Raw genomic sequence first — 19,524 nt, forward strand, 5'->3', positions numbered from 1 at the left:
GGTTGGCACACCTGATCAAGCATGGGTTAAAAGGGCCTCATACTGACATTTTCCAGACTCAAAATCATGCATTACAAGTTGTCCGTTCAAATCATGAAAGGTTATTTTTTTTGCTTCTGACAAGGGCTTACGGACCGCAAGGGTCCTGCCTTACGGTCCGTAAGGTGCGAAAGGGTAAAACGTTTTCTCTGTCAAAGGCTTACGGACCGCAAAGGCCCTGCCTTACGGTCCGTAAGGAACGCCCAGCGACAGAAAGTTGGCTGTTGGCTGTTATAACAGTTTAACCGACTTAGTAAGATATTTTCAGAGACATGGGTGACCCCTAACCTTTCCTAGACACTAGGAAACACTTGTAAATGATCTGGATCACCCCATAGACCTAGTTGTCACCATCTTGGAGGATTTAGAACACTATAAAAGGCCAATGTGTTGCAACCAAGTTCTTCACACCTTCATTCTGCCTTCTGATCATCTCTGAGGCTCTAGCATTCTCTCTAAGCTTCACAAGTCGTGCATAGGACTCTTGTAAGTATGTTTAACCCTTTGTGGTTTAGTTTTTGCATAGTTATAGCTTAAAAGTCAATTTGTCGTAATTAACGATTGACTTAATGGTTAATCACAAATGGTCCTGTGATTAATCGAAATAAAGGTAGTTATATGTTGATAATCATGTGGGCTTTAAACCCTTAAAAGGGCACCCTCTGATTCCCACTCTAACTAGTCCGAATGTCGAGTCAAACTTGCTTAGAAAAAGTCAACAGAATGTTAACTTTCGATTTTATGCATAATCAGTAATGTAGATGGCGTGCAACCTATTTTAACACTCATACAACATGATAATAAGTATTATAAATGGTCTAAGCTTGTTTGATCCGACCATTTGCTGTATTGACCCGGTTCGGAACCGAAAGTCGCAAAACTTTGACTTTTGCTTTGACTTCAGTTCTGACCCGTTATGGTATGATTTAGATATGCCTTAGGACTCTCTTAGGACCAGGTTACATGATGATATAACCCTCTGTGACCGGTTCGTTGTTTGTTCGAGTCTTTCACACATTTCCGTTAAAAGCTCAAAAGTTGACCATACCGCCCTTTTTACTTTAAAACAAGAATTTTGGACATGTGAAAGGACAATAACCTTAGTTACTGATATCTAAGCATGTCCCTAACATTTCACGTCAATCCGAGGTCTAGAATAGGAGTTATGCTAAATAGCGCAATTACGGAAACTTTAGTAATTAAACGGCGCAGTTAGCATAAAGCCTATCTAAACCCAAATTTCGACACCAAACCTTTTACACACTGATGTAAAATAATATTTTGAGATTTTTAAAGATTTTTAATTATTTTTAACCTGCTCATAACCTGTGGTTATGGCATCGATTCGGTAAAATACCGAATATACCCTTTTCGGACATAACTTGAGTTCTACATGGTATTTTGACCCGATTCCAGTTGCTACTGATTTTAAATAACAAATAAAGTATTTTGAACTTTATAAACTGTTCGTAAAACTCAGATTTCCTGTAGAACTCGGAAACCTCTTTTATAATCTTTAAAAAGACCGAAATACCCCTACGGGGCGTATATTGGGATTAAACTCGTTACGGGCATTATGGAAGGCATCCTACTGATACCACAACCTCTTTAGAGCATATTAACTTAGGAAACCTGTGTAGGACTCTTACGGTTACCCGTTACGCTTTTTGCGCGCACGGTTCGGTTTATGTAACTAGTTTACATAAACTAGCCGAAACGGGTCAAACCTTATCATTTTTACTTCAAAATCCAGAGTGTGGTTATTATACCCATATAAAACAAGTCTTCAAACTTGTTGGGTCCAAACCATATTCCATTCCTGGTTTTCGCCTTTCACGCGATTAAACCGTAATTATCCTTTGAAACTGACCGGTCTAAGCTAAGGCTAAATTAAAGACCCGTTAGGATTCTAATAGGTTGTTATAAACCTTCGTTCCAGAATAGGAGACCAGTAAAAGATACTTGCATTTGTTTATTGAGGTTATTACTTGCTCAGGTAAATACTTTTAACTTATTTTCCGTTATACGGGCTTGGGTTACGGTATTTAAAATACCGCTTGGTCGGGCAATTGACCCCAACTCATTAGTAGTTGGGTATTATCAATGTGACCCGTTTAAAAATTGGTTTTGTTGGCTTTACGCCTTTGGGAGCTTAATGACCATGTCCCGGATATTCCTGGCATCATTTTACGAAATGGCCATGACCTCGACACACGGGTGTAGGCGTACACCCGACAATGTGTCTATATTTATAAAGGTATAACCGTTGGTTTTCCCGCCACGACTTTATGCTTTGTGGCGTGTCTACTAACCTTAAACCCGGCACGACCCGGGCGACTGAACGCATAGTGAACATGTAATTCTTTTACAAGATTAAATTGATTAATTATCCCAAGTTATAAAGAGTTTGTGCCTTGTGCATTCAAATCAATTTTTATTAAACATTTTACAAAAGTGTCGGTTGAATGTATTTACCAGTGTAAACTGACGTATTTTCCCCAAAAAGATTAAATGCAGGTTCTACACGTAATAGGCTGGCCACTCCTTAGCATCGTTAGAGTCTCGCAAGCTTGGGATGCCGTTATCTGTTGAACAATATTTTTCTATTTATTTAATCCCCTGTGGATTCATTTCAACTACTTGTGATACTTGGATATTACATTTGATGGTTGAAATATAATCTATCTTTATGCTTCCGCTGTGCATTTAAATATTGTGTGGTTTGACTATATTGTTGCCAACTACGTCACGGTAATCCCCCACCGGGCCCACCGGTGAAACACGTGGAAATCGGGGTGTGACAACCAGCTTGGCGCATAAACATTGTCCAACCTCTAAATGCATATCTAAGCTTTTTGTTACCGGTGTCGGAACGGAGAGCCAAAGTCTTTGAAAAGCCATTTCCAGACACAACAGTCATGTATTCTATGTCGGCTAGGTTAACGTTGGCAGCAAAATCATTTGGAAATATCTACATTTAAAAAACAAAAACCAATATTAGTATGCAATTAAGTCAACCGTATAAAACTAAACAGATAAAAAAATTATTAAAAGAACAAACTTACAAAACGGTTCGTTAAAACCCATTTCAGTTCATAAAAATTACCCACATGTATAGGGGATTCTACTATACCATCTTCAACATCCTTTGCGGACACATGTTGGTTAGCATTAGATTCAACTTCAGAATCTTCAAACTCAACATCAATTTCATAATCAGGATCGTCAACATCAGACGGTACCAAGACCGACAAACGATGTGTTTCATCTTCTAAAATACCATACTCTTGAACTTCAAATACTTCTTCTACTCTTAAAGGCTATTGATGGATATGATGCAAACCATCCTTGTGGAAAACTGAAATACTGAAATCATTATATCCCAATAATTGAAATATAACAAAATCCCCTGTTTCTAGATGGAGATCATTTGAAATATGTATCCAATCAACGATACTATAGTTGGTACCAAAACGGCGTAGGATGTATACCGTCCAGACCAATTGGTTTCGAAAACGTATTGTGAAACGACAATCCAAGGGATCATTCTTGAAATAATTATCTATGAAGGCGGAATGAAGCAACTGAAGAAAAAATATTTAGTAAACATAATGAAACAAAATAAGTTAAAAAATACAATACAAATAGATAACATATGAGAATAATACCAGATCTTTTGATTCTGTATCCGTCATCACACAATAGAACATAGGATTGACATATGTACCGTGGTGGCCTTTAATATGTTTCAATTTAAATGTTTTTATATCCACTTTTTCAAATACTATCAAATCATTCTGCTCACCAGTAAGCATTATAATAACTGTCACCCAACCTTGAATTATAAAAAACCCCCTTGTGTTCGATTCAATAACAACAGACCACTTACAACCACTATCTGTTATTAAATCTACACATCCTACAGGATAATTAACAACATCTATCAATGAATTATACCGCTTAGGCAATTCCTGAAAACAAAAATAACAATATAGTTATAACAGAAGGTAAACAATATAAACATAAAAACAAATTAAAATTTATAACATCTAACAAAATAAAATTGGCAAATAAAGCAGAGTTCCTAACCAACTCAGATTTATACGGATCCGTCATATGAACCAGAAACCCAACTTCCATATCTGCAAAGAAAATAAGAATACACACAAAAAAATTGAAATTAGAAAAATGTTATATTCAAAAAAGCAGAACAAAAAGTTTGTTTTATTAAATTTTCTAACTTTGTAACAACATGGTAACATAAATCTGTCTACATAATCAAAAAAAGCGATTAGGGTTTATGATGGAATGAATGAACTGGAAAACTAACAAAAGAGGATTAACCAGACACAAATAAAAATCCATTACGGTGTATAAGAACATCAATAAACAGACAAATTACAACAATCAACTGGTTAAAATCTCATATAAAAAAGAATTAGCGGATCCGTTAACATCAACAACAACATACAAATCATTCAACATAATTGGGGTTTTCTAATAAAAACTAAAAAATCACATACAGTGGTGGAATCCAATTTACCGATCCTTGTATTTCGAAGTCTGATAATGAACATAAAACAGAGCACGCTTCTTCAGTGATCGTTTGAAACATCCGATTAAAAACAATAATTTGTATATAGGCGATAGAATTGGAAACAGTTCCATAATTTCCTAAAAAAACTTCCGATTATTGAATAAGTTTTCAACCTTCCATATATAATCTAAATAAAGCGCTTAGAGAATTGAAGGAAATTGAAGGAAAATAGAGAGAAAGAGAATGCCGCCTAAAATCTCAATTCTCTGGCCAAAGAGAATAGCCACATCAAAGTCAAATAGTCAACACTATTTTGCTTTAGTATAAGAGATAGATTATTATTTACCAAGAAAACCTTAACCCAAAACAATTAATCACAAATATGAATCCCAATCAAATGATACAAAGAACCTAACAATAAACAATCTAACAATACAAACAATAATACTCCTGAACCACAAAAAGACACTCGAAGCCATCTTGAAAATGAAAAGTACTCCACACACTTGTGCCATCCGTCTCATGCGATTGCCAATTTACCAGTCACACACTCACACCTTCAACTTTGAGGCCCATATGTGGTGGCCCATTTAATGAAGATGCGGTCCACTAATAAAGTAAGCCCAACAAATTAACATCCCATATTAGAAGTATAGAACTGAAATAAAAAAACATTTCAATCTTAATATATTTTACATCAACTTTGTCAATTTATGATTGAATAACACATTGTGGTCCTCTTCACTGTTGTTCCTAACTGTCCTCTAAATAACAAATATTACTAATGTTGAGTTGGAATTGTTATTCAAAAGATTGGCTAGAATAAAGGGCCTGATGATGATAACATAGGGCTTAGAACTTTGTGGAGTTGCGGCAAGTGGTTTGGAATTATATACGTGACAACATCTGGTCAAGTGGACTAGAACCAATTGGATTTGATTTGGTAGATCCTGTCTTTGGAACATGTTGTTGGTCCCTATTATACATACCTTATTGCTGCTATTTGTGTCACCCGTCTTAGCTTACATACTTTTGTTGTCAAAACTATTTATGATCAATTACCTTCTTAGTGAGGATGTATCTAAGGCCAACCCAACGTTTTTAGAGAGCATAAGCGAACTATAAAGTTGGGGCCACTTTGAATTTGTATAATTCACAAAAAAAAAATGTATCTGTTTTGGCAACAAAATGAACATTTTAGAGTCGATAGACTCACCTGATGTGCTGAAGCGTTTGATATCAATGATGATGTTGTTAGGCTTAAGTTGTATGCCCTGATTCCTTCCCTTGCTCTCTCTGTGGACCTTGGTGTTTTTTTGAGCCCAAAACTAGCTTCACTATTTGATAAACCAAAGGACAAGAACTATGTCTTCCGGTTTCCACCATAAGACGAGTAAAATCACTTATTCTATTATAATATTGTTTTGGGTCTTGGGCTAACTTCATCAATTATATTTAGGGCCTCCTTTCAATTCTATTATTATTAATTTGGGTTTATTTTATCATTCGGGCTTAATTATTGTACAAGTTTTTAGGCTATATAATGTTTTGGCTTTATAAAAAAATAGGATTTTAGTAATATTAAATATCCTATTTTTTATTAGGGGTATCCTCGTATTTTTTAGGGGTATCCTTTGCATAAACCGAAAAAAACATTACAAAGACGGGGCTGAGCCGGCTCCTAACATTATGGTTCCGCCCCTTGTTTTAATTATGATATGCCATCCTGATACGATGTTGTTGGATCTTCGTTTCTAACTGTTTTGGCACCAGTTGCATCACTTACTGGTTTAGAAAAACATTAGATTGTAATGCATATGTATATTTGGTATAGGGTTTGTCCTCAAAGTCTCTAAATTGTGTTCTAGAACTTACATTACCCCCAGGTAGTCTATTATAAAACCGAACTAGGTATAATTGCAAAATTATTTTTTTCTCTTCGTTTCAACTTGAGAACAAATAAAACTTTTACATTCTTTTCCTTTCCTTCAAACTCGAAAACACAAAATACATTTATATTTTTTGTTCCATCCTTTTCTTTCCTTTTAAGTTTCAACAAGTATACATAAAACTAGTATGATTTATAAAGAAGGAATAAACAAAATTCTCAATACTATTTTTTTAAGTAGATCTATAAACAAACTAAACGAATATGAACACACAAAACTAGTATGATTTAAAAAAGAGTTAATTACACATATGGACTCTGTGGTTTATAGCTAGTTTCACCTTTGGGTAATAACTTTTTTAACAGGTTTGAGGCTTGTGATTATCAGTTTGTAACGAGTTTGGGTATTAACACTAAGTTTTGTTAATTTTTCTGTTAAATTTGAGTGGAATGACTAAAATACCCTTTGTAACTACGAGGACCATTTGTATAATAAATCATTGATTATTACAGGGACCATTTTTGTAAATTCTCAAAAAAGAGTATTTTAGTCATTCCACTCAAATTTAACAGAAAAATTAACAAAAGTTAGTGTTAATACCCAAACTCGTTACAAATTGATAATCAAAAGCCTCAAACCTGTTAAAAAAAGTTAGTACTCAAAGGCGAAACTGGCTATAAACCACAGGGTCTATCTGTGTAATTAACTCTTTAAAAATGAATAAATAAAATTACCAGTACTTTTTTTAACTAGGTCTATAAACAGAAGAAACGAATATGAACGAGTCAGTCATATTCAAACAAACGATTAGACACAATAATAAAATACAAATTCCCGAAAAAAAAACAAACTTTGCAACCTCAGTTAGCGACATCCTAACCATACATTATTAACAAAAAAAAATTGACTGCTACGTTCAATTCATTTAATATAATCATAACCGTGTAAGTGACCTAAAGTAAATTAGTAAACGCATACACATATCTCCGTCATCCAATGTTTTAAAACCGGTTTTTAAATCATACCGAGATGACCTTAAAAATGGTTCAACCGAATATGAACGAGTCAGTCATATTCAAACAAACGATTAGACACAATAATAAAATACAAATTCCCGAAAAAAAAACAAACTTTGCAACCTCAGTTAGCGACATCCTAACCATACATTATTAACAAAAAAAAATTGACTGCTACGTTCAATTCATTTAATATAATCATAACCGTGTAAGTGACCTAAAGTAAATTAGTAAACGCATACACATATCTCCGTCATCCAATGTTTTAAAACCGGTTTTTAAATCATACCGAGATGACCTTAAAAATGGTTCAACCGGTAGAACCGGTTTGTACCGGGTGGTTCAACCAGATGAACTAGTTAACTCTATAATTTCATAGAGATACATACCTACACGAATTATATTGACATAACTTATCAATTTTAATTTTTTTCATTAACATAATAAATTATAATATAGCTATCATCATATCCTTTTTCTTTTTAAGTTCCAAAATGCAATCTTTCACATAACATTGCTTTACCTGTATGCGTGCGCGCACACACACACACACGCGCACACACACGCACATACATACATACATACATACATACATACATACATACATACATACATACATACATATGGAGAGAGAGACACATCGAATTATTTCAAGTCTTTCACTTTTTGACCCACTTGTGGATCTATTTACTCTCAGATTATTTTACTGAAATAAGTAAAACTACCGATGAAGATGAAACTGAAAGCATGGTGAAGACGGAGTGATGAACCGAGGAAGATGGAGCTGAATCTTGTGGATGAAGTGATGAACTGTAAGTGATGATTCTTTTGAATGTTGATCGATGATCTATGTATCTAATGAAACTCTAGAATACTAAAACTCAAACCAAAATAACTATGGGCCAGTACTAGTATTACGGTTCAAAAACCGGTATACCAGATTTTACTGCCGGTACGAATCTGTTTCACTTATTTACTAGGGTGTTTCGTACCGAATTTGTATCCGGCACCGGTAATACCGGTATAACCGGCGCGGGTATTTACCGATTTTTAAAACAATGCCGTCATCTCCACCCAGAGGTTTCTCCGATAAACAAACCACCAAATGGGGGAATATTCCGGCAAATCGAAGAAGAAGAAGCGTCGGTACTCGGAAGATTCAACCTCATCTTCATCTCCATCATCATCTTCTTCAATTTCCTCTTCAGAAACCGACGACGAATCTTCCTCGAAGCGGCACAAAAGCAGCCGGAAGCATCGCCGGAGGCGGAGCAGCGAGAGGGGGAGTTCGAGGAGAGAGAAGCAGAAGAGGAGAGAGAAGCGGAAGAAAAAGAAGAGAGAGAAAGATAGAAAGAGAGGCAGCAGTAACCGGAGATCAAAACCTAGGGTTTCGGATTCTGATTCAGAGGAGGAGAAGGAGTATGGATTGAATGATGGTGGTAGTGATCCTGTAGATGTGGTGAAATTCATATTGGAGGAGTTTCCTGCTGTAGCTGATGATTTGGAGCAGGTAATTTTTGTTTTCTGTTTGTGTTTGAACTTTGAATTGCATCTCATTTTGGAATAGTGGTTTCTAGCTTCACTAGAATAGCATTTGTTTTGTGTTAGGAATTGTGAAGCTAGGTCAAAGAAATAGGTTATTTTGGTACTAACATTTGATAGGGTTTCATGTTGACCATTTTAGAAGGTGATGCTTTGTAGCTTCTTACTTCTTCTTTCTTAGTAGATAGTTGCATCTTGATAAGTTTCAAATGAGCTAAATATTATTGGTGTTCCGTATATACTTTTGGAGTTGGATTTAGTGGAGATTTTTAGGAGTATGATAGGTTGTGCTTCTAAGTGTTACTTCTGTTTGTTGAATTGTAGTTAAGTAAAGTTAGCAAGATAGCTTCTCTTTGTTAGCTGTCATCTCCCCAAACATTATTGAATAACATGCAAACAGGTACTTTGACTATGAATCTATGATATTTGCGACATCTAGGATAAATTGTTGACTTTTATACTGTTAGGTGATCCCGGATTAGGGTTTTGATGGATGATAATGATAATGGTCTTGCATTTGAAGTGTTGCCTTTTTGGGTGGCTACTCAACTTGTCATTTGGATGTGAATGGTGAAATTAAGCAAAATTATAATGTTAGAATCGATCTGAAGCGCATGACATAGGGTTGATAAGAGGTCGGTCACTTGGGTATGATATAGAAAGCTTTATAGAATGTAGATCTGTTTGATCTTACCTCCACAAACATCTTTTTACTGTATTTGAATAATCAGGACAGTGACAATCTTGAACTAAAAGTCTAGAACAATAACTTTCTGAAAAAATATAATTTATTTGCACATCACTTAAGTCTTTAGCATGAAATTACTTATTTTTTCTCTTGGTACTATTCCTGACTTACTATAATTTAAAAAAAAAACTGTTTTTTTCCAGAATTACTGAACTGTTGATTTTTTCTCAGCTTCTGCGCATGATTGACGATGGACAAGCAGTTGATATATCTGGTTTATCTGAGAAGTCATTAGTAAAATATCTTTAAAAGCTGTTCTTGTCCTTGAGCCTCAACGAAAAGGGTAACTTAGTCTTTTTGTTGCCTTCTGGTGTTCCTCCCACTTTAGAGGTCGTTGGGTCTGTTATATCTAAATCAAAATCTCAAGGTCCAAGTATTAACGATAATCATGAACCACCTAATAATTTACATACTGAACAACCAAATGAGGAATGTAAACTTGATGATGGTGGCTCTAATCCTACATACACACAAGATGACATGCCAGCTCCTAAGAAGAGGTAATAAACACATTTAATAATAGATTTAAAGAGGTTTATTTTTACGTTGTTGGGATTAATAAAATCTGTTATGAGTTTTCAGGGTTATTGGACCTGCCATGCCATTTGCTGAATTGCTTGCTGCAGCAGCTAAGTTAACCGAAGCAGAGGCTGAGTTAAGGTATGGTAACATCTTTTATTTAATATGATATCTTAAAGGGTAAATTACACCTTTCGTCCTTTATGTTTATATCGAATTGCAATGGATAACCTTTAACTTCAATAATTACAGTCACAATCCTTTATTTGCAAAACTCATTACACCTTAGGTCCTTTAGCCCTAACCTAGTTAAAATTTTAAGTTAATTTCAGTCATGTGCATTGCACACAAGGGCAAATTCGTCTTTTTCTATTTTAAGGACTATTTGTGCAATAAATATATTTTGCCACACACCACCATCACACCACACCGCCGCCTTCATCCAGATTCACCACACCGCCACCGCCTCTGCCCAGATCCTCAACCCTCTGTATCTCTCTTTAACAAAAAAAACCCTAATAATATTCAAATCACCACTCACACTCGTATCAATTCCAATGGATGAAACCTATCAAAACCTGCATCATGAATCAAAAGCCCTTCAATCACAGAAAACACTCAAAATTCCCCAAATCACTCTTAACAGATCTAGGGTTCTTCATCTTCAAAACACAATCCACCTCTTTAACAATTATAGGTTGAAAAAAACCCTAAATTTTTATCCTACCCACCACTGGCTCCAAGTAGCCGCCGCTGCCATTTGCCTCTGCCGGAAAATCAAAGATCGAAATACATAACCTACCTCTGTCGCCATCATTGGTCGTCCATTTGGAGAACACTGAAGTCTGAAACCGCCGTTGCAATTTCTGGAACTGAGGCCTGTAGATCCGTGAATGGAGGACCACGTCGATCAACCCCCACCACCTCCTCCACCTCGCCGCCGTTGCCGCCGGAACCGCCTCCCTCCCCACTCTACCGGAACCGTCGTCCTCCAACCCGCCGGAACCACCTCCCTCCGCACTCCACAACACCGATTTGTCACCTGAAGTTTGAGATTTGCGATGGTGATATGGTGAGAATCTTAGTTACAGGGGTTTTAGAGAGAGAGAGGGAGAGAGTGAGAGTGAGAGTTGAAAGTGAACGTGACTGTTTGGTACTTTGGTTTATAAACGTATTTTCTTTTTTTTCCTTTTCTATTTAATATATTTTTTAAGTAAAAAGGTAAAATTACAAAACTACCCTTATATCAATAAACTTAACTAAAAATTCTAACTAGGTTAAGGCTGAAGGACGTAAGGTGTAATGGGTTTTGCAAATAAAGGATTGTGACTGTAATTATTGAAGTTAAAGGCTATCCATTGCAATTCGATACAAACATAAAGGACGAAAAGTGTAATTTACCCTATCTTAAATATACTTGTTTTTTTGTTGATTACCTTTTTGAAGTGTGATTTAGAACAGCTGTTTAATGTTAGCTTAATTCAAATGTAGGGAAGCTGAAATTGGTGAAGATGATGAACAGCTATTTATTGAACCTCCACCTCCTGCTGCAGTCAATGAGGCTGCATCTGCAAATGACGCAGAGCGTCTTGAGGAGGTAGTTTCAATAGTCAATTAACATTGTTTAACGGAATAAAGGGAAATAATTTCAATTGTTGTTTATCTTGATGTATATTGTATACGGGTTGACTGTAGCTTATAAACTTCTTGACTTTCAACTGATTAGGTCACGAGAATTATAGGGGCAGAGATCGATAGCCCATACGATGTCGTTGGAATCAATAGGAATATGGCAGCTGACAGCATTAAGAAAAGGCAAGCTTTTGTCAACATTGTAGCAATCATGCTTGTCGTCTCTTTTTACAATTTAATACTCTTTTAGATATGATAATCACTTAAAACGGTTTTCGTATATATCTATTAGCTTTTGCCTTTCTGTGCTAGCTGATTTTATAGTTGTTAACTGTGATAATCACTTATGGCCATTGCAATTTTTGTCAATATTACCAAAACATGATAAAACGTTCACCGAAAGCAGGTTGAAAGAAATGCATGGATTTAGAGGGACAAGCATACTGACAATTTTTCTTGTGCCTCGATTAGTCGAAAACAAAATTAAAAAAAAAAAAAAACTAACAAGTGTTGACAGCATGATCTTTTGTAGGAAAGTCGAGGAGCGTCAAATAAAAGAAAAATAGCTAAAGGAATCTTCCCGGGTCAAAAAAAAAAAAAGGAAAGAATTTCGGTGTCCAAATTGCCCAATTTTTTGTTTTCCCTAAAGTATTTTCCATTTTTGCATTTATGGGGTAACTTTGTAGAATAGTAACTAAGTTTTAAATGTGTTCCAATTAGGTCACTCAAGTTTCAAAAGTGTTCCAATCAGGTCACTCAACATTTATTTTTCATTAAAATTAAGGGTTTTTTCATCCATTTCATAAGTAACCATGGTGATGTGGATTTTTGTTTCTTTTTTCCCTTTTATTTGATGCTAACTTTGAGTGATGACGTGAATTGTAACTTGTTTTTTTTTAATTTTTAATGTAATTAGAATGTTTTTATTTTTAATAAATATAATTTCATATATTAAAATAATCCGACCCCAACATCTTATTCTTCATTTTTTTCTTGACACAGAGAAAAAAGGACATGACTCGATTTGAATGTTAAGTTATCTAATTGAGACAAAAACGATACGAGTGACCTAATTAGAACACTTTTGAAACTTGGTTACTATTCTGTGACATATTTTTAAATCTCAAAAAGGGCATGTTTTTCTAGAAAATTTGAAATTTACGAGCGTATTTGTTTGTGTTTTGAAAAAGATTCCTTTTTTAAACACATTCAACGCGGCGTTTTTATGTTTTGAGCGTATTTATTAAATACGCTAAAACGTAAGATATGTTGTGTATATATATGTCTGTATGAAGATCTTTTTCACTTTCACCATTTCATCATTTCAAACAACTCTCAAAAACGCCAAACACCTACAACGCTTATAACCTGATCTGATTAGCAATTCTAGAATCATATTAACTTGATCATTAAGGTATAATGAAGACTATCGTGCATCATTCATCTAGCCGATTAGATCAGGAATTACATGTGTTTAGATGAATCAGTATGGGTTTTGTTTTAGGGGTTTATGAAGAAATTTATGAAGCCAGCGAACTTATTGAACATAGCATAATTAGCAGGAAGATGATGGGTCGTGTAGTTAAGTCTCGAACGCGAGTTCGAGCAAAGGCGTAATTGACAACTATGCCGGTATTTCAGCGTGGATGAACATCTACGCTGACAGTGGGCTTGAGATCGGACTTAAATACGTGGCCTATTATCAGCATAAATAAGTGACTTTGATCAGCGGTTTTATCTCATTATTAACCAGCGTTTTTAATCTATTGAAGATATGACCGGTATATTTAATTCACTTTGCCAGCGAATTTATGCTTTGTCACGTAAACAACAACGTTTTTAACCAAATGTCGAGTGTAAATAACCGCGTAGTTGACTCCTGTTGCCGGCGTATTTAACCTTAATCAGCAATGTTTTTGGGTTTTATCAGCGGTTTTATCGGCGTAGTTAACCTATTTTTTAAAATTAAATTTTATTTTTATTTCTTGTTTTCAAATTTTGCTAATATAAATACTTTTATTTTATAATTTTGTATTATGTAAATATTTTTGTAAATATTCTACCTAACAAATAGTTACGTTTCGGAACCTGGATCTTACTTGACTGGTTTTCGTGCATTCCAGAATGGCAAAGCAAATTGCATGGGATAAAACGAGAAAACACAACCAACCAACAACCCTGGTGCCAGCTGCAAAGGATTTTGAAGATGTTATGGATTGGTTGGAAAGAAGCAAAATCAGTTTCGCGGTGCAAGCAAATCCCGTAATCTACAACATTCATATAGAAGAATTCTGGAGAACGGCAAAGGTGAAAACAGTTGATAAAGTCAAAATGATCACAGCGACCGTTCGAAACAAAGAAGTAATTGTTACGGAAGATAGAATACGAACTGTTCTGAGCCTCGGAGATAATCATAAGGATCCAATGCGACTTTCAAAAGAGGATATTCTCGAAGGTTTCAGAGGAATGAAGTACGTGGGAGATTTTCAAGTAAAGAATGAAATCAAGAGAAATAGGCTAACACAAGATTGGCGGTTTATCTTTCATGTGTTTGCAATGAGCATGGGGCACAGAAAAGGTGGTTATGACGGTTTAAACTTAGAATGGTCTGCTGCGATGCTTAATCTCTGCACTAAACAACCGTTCAACATTTCAGGATTAATCTTTTACTGTATGGTCGATAATGCAAACAGAATGACTTGGGCAATGTATCCTCGTTTCGTCCAGCTGCTGATAAACGATCAACATCCACAGCTCCCTCACGATGGAAATGTGTATAAATTTCAGCTGCCAACTGGAAGACAAATTACAGAATTAAAAACCAATGAATGGGTGATGCTTCATCATTGGATGTACAGGGAAGAGAGACTCCCACTGGTCAAGGCAGCGTATAAAAAGTATCGTGACGGTGTGACAGAAGCTAGAGAGAAACTGGATGAAGAAGAGGATGAAGCCGAAGAAGAACCCCAACTTGTTAGAAAATGTAAAGATAAAGGAAAACAAGCAGATCAAGAGGGGGAATCAAAGAAGAAGAAGAAAGATACGCCAAATCCCGAGAGGGTAATGGCTGATAGCATTTGTGCTGGATCAACAAGAGAACACATCGAAAGATTACAAGCTATTCATGTTGTGCAGGAACCTGAGAAAAGAGAAAGAAGGTTGAAAAGACGAGAAATGACGGAGTTTGAAACTCCGGTTGTGGTGACGACTGAGGAAGAACAGTTGGATGCATTTGTTGAAGATATATTGGTTGATCCACATGAAACGACACCGAGCAAATCTCCGTCCAAAAAGAGAAAAACTTGGGAGGGATCATCGAAGGATTCTCCGGTAAAACAAACTCCTATCACTCAACCACCACCGCGTCAAGCTCCAAGAAGGTCACGTCCTTTTCAAGATTTGTATGATCGTTTGTCCAAAGACACCGGGGCGGGCCCTACTAAAGAAATATGCATTCTTAAACATCAAGTCAATGATACGAACGTGTTGAGGGAGAAGTTAAAACAACAAAGGAAGAAGAATAAAGAGCTTCATGCGTTCGTAACTGAACAAACACGATTTATCAGATTCCAGCAGGATGGAATGACGAAAATGTACGAGATGATTAAAGAGTTATACTCCAAAGCAGAAATGGAGCCAAGATTTTCATCTGAAGATCTTTTCAGATTCGATAAGTTCAAGGAGGAAGAAGAGAAACGTAAGGCCGAAAACGCTGAAAGAAAGGAAAGAAGACTTGAATCGACTGTGAATGTCAATGAAGACGATGAAAGTGAGGAGGAAGAAGTGGACAAAGATGAAATGCCGGCACGGTTCGTAGAGTGGGGTTTGGAAGACGAAGTGATGTACGAGACGGACGGGGGCGAGGAAGTTGCCCCTCAACATCCCGAGTGGTTTAAGAAAGAACGTGAAAAGCTTTCCGATTTTTACCAAATGGTAACTGTGGAGAAAACAGAAGCTACTGATAAAATCATCAGCTGGAAGTACTGCGACATGAAAGGGATGTTCATTGTGAAACGTCGAGGTGGTGTGATTCAACATTTCAAGACAGGTCTCCATATGCAAAGCTTGCCAAGATGGGATATCCGTGAAATAGGAAGACTTGACATGATTAATCCTACTCATAGCAACATTGGTGCTGACTTTGAGAGATTGATACTTCGCGAATGCGTGCGTGGATTCACCATCTTCAAGCCTCGACGTCCACGAAGAAGGGTTTCCAAGACTACCAAGGATCCCATCACAGGAAAGGGCAAGGTTACGTGGGTTATAGATCCTGCCAAAGTGGTGACAAAAGTCAAAATCCCTCCCGAACATCCAGTGATGCTCACCAACTTTAAGAAGTGGTTTTATGACGGTAAAACTGGTGAAGCTGTCATCCGATCAACCTCAAATGAAGACATTCGTATCCTCGATCCAATGGATGTTTTTATGTTCTGCTTGTCTGATCTCAACATTCTATATGGGCACACAATTCATGTTGGAGCTGGAAACGAGTATAAAGAGGAAGGCATGTTATTCCAGCGTGCCGTAGAACGAGCCAGGGAGAGGAAAATAGAGATGATCGAGATTCTGAATAGAACCGAGAAGATGAAAGAGCGAGACGAGGCCAAGAAAAAGAAAAACAAAGACAAGAAACAACGAAAGTCTCCTGCTCAACAAAAAGGACCCGTCATCCAAACCTGAGGTGCAAGAAACTCAGCCTCCGACTTCATCCACATATGAAGTCACAATGGAGGATCAACCAAAGTCTAGTGAAGCTGATGTTAACCAAACTCCACCGCAACAGACCGTTGAAGAAACTGCAACAACTCCTGAAACCGAAGCCAAAGAATGAAGAACGCTCAAGTACGCAACGGTCTAGGGGGGATATTGTTAGACCATTTGAGACCGTTGGTACTTGTGTTTATTAGGTTTAGGTTTACTTTGTAATAGTTAGAAAGCTATAGGGACTAAATGCACAATTATTGTAAAACTAACCTCAAGGCTAGTTTTACTATAATTGCAAATATGAATCCTATGAAACCCTTATGTCCAAGGTTCTTGGACAAGGCATTTTGTGTTCATCTTTGTGTTGTGCTCTGATTATTGTTCTTGATTCGAATTGTAAGATTGGTATTCCGTGATTTGTATTGATTACAATAATCTGAATATATACACGTTACAGCGAGATCTCCTCTCAATATAATATCAATCACCTATCAAAGTAAACAAATCATTACTATATATATATACGCTATCTAATACACCCCCGCAGTCGAAGCGGGAGGAGAGCGGATGCTGAGACTGGACCGAAAGTCTTCAAATAAGATCCGCGGGAGTCCTTTGGTGAAGATATCAGCGATCTGGTAACGAGATGGCACATGGAGGATACGAACATTACCGCGCTGAACTTGTTCCCGCACAAAGTGAATATCCAGTTCAATATGTTTTGTACGTTGATGATGAACCGGATTTCCAGATAAGTAAATTGCACTAACATTGTCGCAATAGATTAAGGTTGCGCGTGAGAGCGGACGGTGCAACTCGAGGAGCAGGTTTCGAAGCCAACAAATTTCAGCTACGACATTGGCGACACCTCGGTATTCAGCTTCTGCACTGGAGCGGGAGACGGTAGACTGACGTTTGGAAGACCAGGAAATAAGATTGTCCCCGAGATAAACACAGTAGCCGGAAGTTGAACGGCGAGTGTCAGGACATCCAGCCCAGTCAGCATCGGTGTAGGCAAGCAATGATAACCGTGGCATTGGTCCTAAAAGTAAACCAAGATCAGAGGTGCCCTGAATGTACCGTAAAATCCTCTTTAGGGCGTTCCAATGATCAACCCGAGGGGAGTGCATGTGCATACAAATCTGCTGAACTGCGTATGTAATGTCGGGACGTGTGAAAGTAAGATACTGTAGCGCACCCGCAAGACTCCTGTAGGAAGTCGGGTCGTCGAACAAAGGACCGGAGGAGTCACTCAGCTTAGATTGGGTGTCAACAGGAGTGGAGACAGGCTTGCAAGAATCCATGGCGGCCCGATGCAGAATATCTTTAGCATAAGCTTGTTGAGATAAGAACATGTAATCACCTGTGCGGGTGACAGAAATACCGAGAAAGTAAGTCAAGGGACCCAAATCTTTCATTGCAAATTCACCAGCAAGAGAAGACATTAGGCGTTTGCGAAGATCATGAGACGAGGTAGTGAGGATAATGTCATCCACATAGATCAATAAATATGCTGTGTGTGATCCCTGGTGGTATATAAAAAGAGAGTGGTCAGACTTGCTCTGCACGAAACCTAGCGTAAGGACAAAGTCCGTGAAGCGTTGATACCACGCGCGAGGAGCCTGCTTCAGACCGTACAGAGACTTCTTGAGGCGACACACATGATCCGGATAATTCCGATGTCGAAACCCCATGGGCTGATACATGTAGACTGTTTCAGCCAAATTTCCGTGCAAAAAGGCGTTGGTGACATCGAGTTGGTGAATTTTCCATGACTGAGAAAGAGCTAAGGATAACACCAACCGTATAGTTGCCGGTTTAACTACCGGACTAAATGTTTCTCCACAATCAATACCAACCTGCTGTTTTCTACCATCACATACCAACCGTGCCTTATAGCGTTCAAGACTTCCATCCGATTTAAACTTATGTTTGAAAAGCCACATGCTGCGAATAATATTCATATCTGGTGTTCTAGGAACTAGTTCCCGGGTCTCATTTTTAATGAGAGCACTAAATTCATCGTTCATAGCATTGTACCATTCTGGTGAGGACAGAGCAACCTGCGGGTTTTTGGGAATTGGAGCGATGGTGGAAGCGTGAAGGTTAAGGTTTGGTTTAATTTGCTTAGAAATGCCATCCATTGCGCGTGTGCGCATGGTGCGGGTAGGAGGTGGAGGTGGAGGTGGTGGAGACGGAGGAGGAACAGTCGAGGTGGGTTGATGAGCCGTAGCATTACCCGGGAAGAAGACAGACCTGGGATGGGTGGTAATATGTTGTCGGCGGGTATATGTGTGAATTATAGGAGGCGAGGTTGGCTGGGAAGGTTGGTGGATAGATGTGGGTGGGGCGGTTGGAGAAACAGTGTTAGACAAAGCCGGTTGGGCTGGGGGTATGGGGCTAGTTGGAGGTGATGGGTCGGTTTGAGAGGTGGGAGGTGATTGAGAAGGTTGGGAGTTTGGTTGGGAGACATGAGACCACAAAAGTGGATGTAGGGGAGGGGAAAGAAAATCGTACGATTGGGTAGGGGTGGGGGAACGAATTTGATACGGGAAGATGGATTCCTCGAAGTGAACATGGCGGTTAATGAAGATTTTGTGAGTTTGAAGGTCGAGGCATTTGTAGCCTCGGTGGTTAGTAGGGTAACCAAGAAACACACAGGGTTGGGACCGGTTAGCTAATTTATGAATTGTGTTGGAAGGGAGAATGGGATAACACAAGCAGCCAAAAACACGTAAGTGTTCATAGGTGGGCTGGCACTTGTAAAGAAGAGTGGTGGGTGAAAGGAAATTGTGATTTTTGTTTGGGAGAATATTGAGAAGATAGGTGGCAACTTCTAGTGCGTGATGCCAAAGGTTTGGTGGGAGAGAAGATTGAGCGAGAAGGGTGCGAAGC

General features: G+C 37.7%; 1 protein-coding gene across 2 annotated transcripts; it reads left to right on the forward strand.

Moving 5' to 3' along the window:
* Positions 1-8,473: 8,473 nt before the first annotated feature.
* Positions 8,474-17,002, forward strand: LOC110884727. 2 transcript variants are annotated; one of them, XM_022132441.2, is made up of 7 exons: positions 8,474-8,991; positions 9,943-10,271; positions 10,354-10,431; positions 11,782-11,887; positions 12,017-12,105; positions 14,046-14,500; positions 14,579-17,002. In XM_022132441.2, the coding sequence occupies exons 2-7, from the start codon at positions 10,252-10,254 to the stop codon at positions 16,603-16,605; spliced, it is 2,775 nt and encodes a 924-aa protein (XP_021988133.1). In that variant the 5' UTR covers positions 8,474-8,991; positions 9,943-10,251; the 3' UTR covers positions 16,606-17,002. The 2 variants fall into 2 exon arrangements, with proteins under 2 accessions (XP_021988133.1, XP_021988132.1); XM_022132440.2 differs by having other exon boundaries at positions 8,476-8,991; positions 14,046-17,002.
* Positions 17,003-19,524: the final 2,522 nt, after the last annotated feature.

This window comes from Helianthus annuus, chromosome 10, assembly GCF_002127325.2.
Source record: "Helianthus annuus cultivar XRQ/B chromosome 10, HanXRQr2.0-SUNRISE, whole genome shotgun sequence".
Classification (NCBI taxonomy): Eukaryota; Viridiplantae; Streptophyta; class Magnoliopsida; order Asterales; family Asteraceae; genus Helianthus; species Helianthus annuus.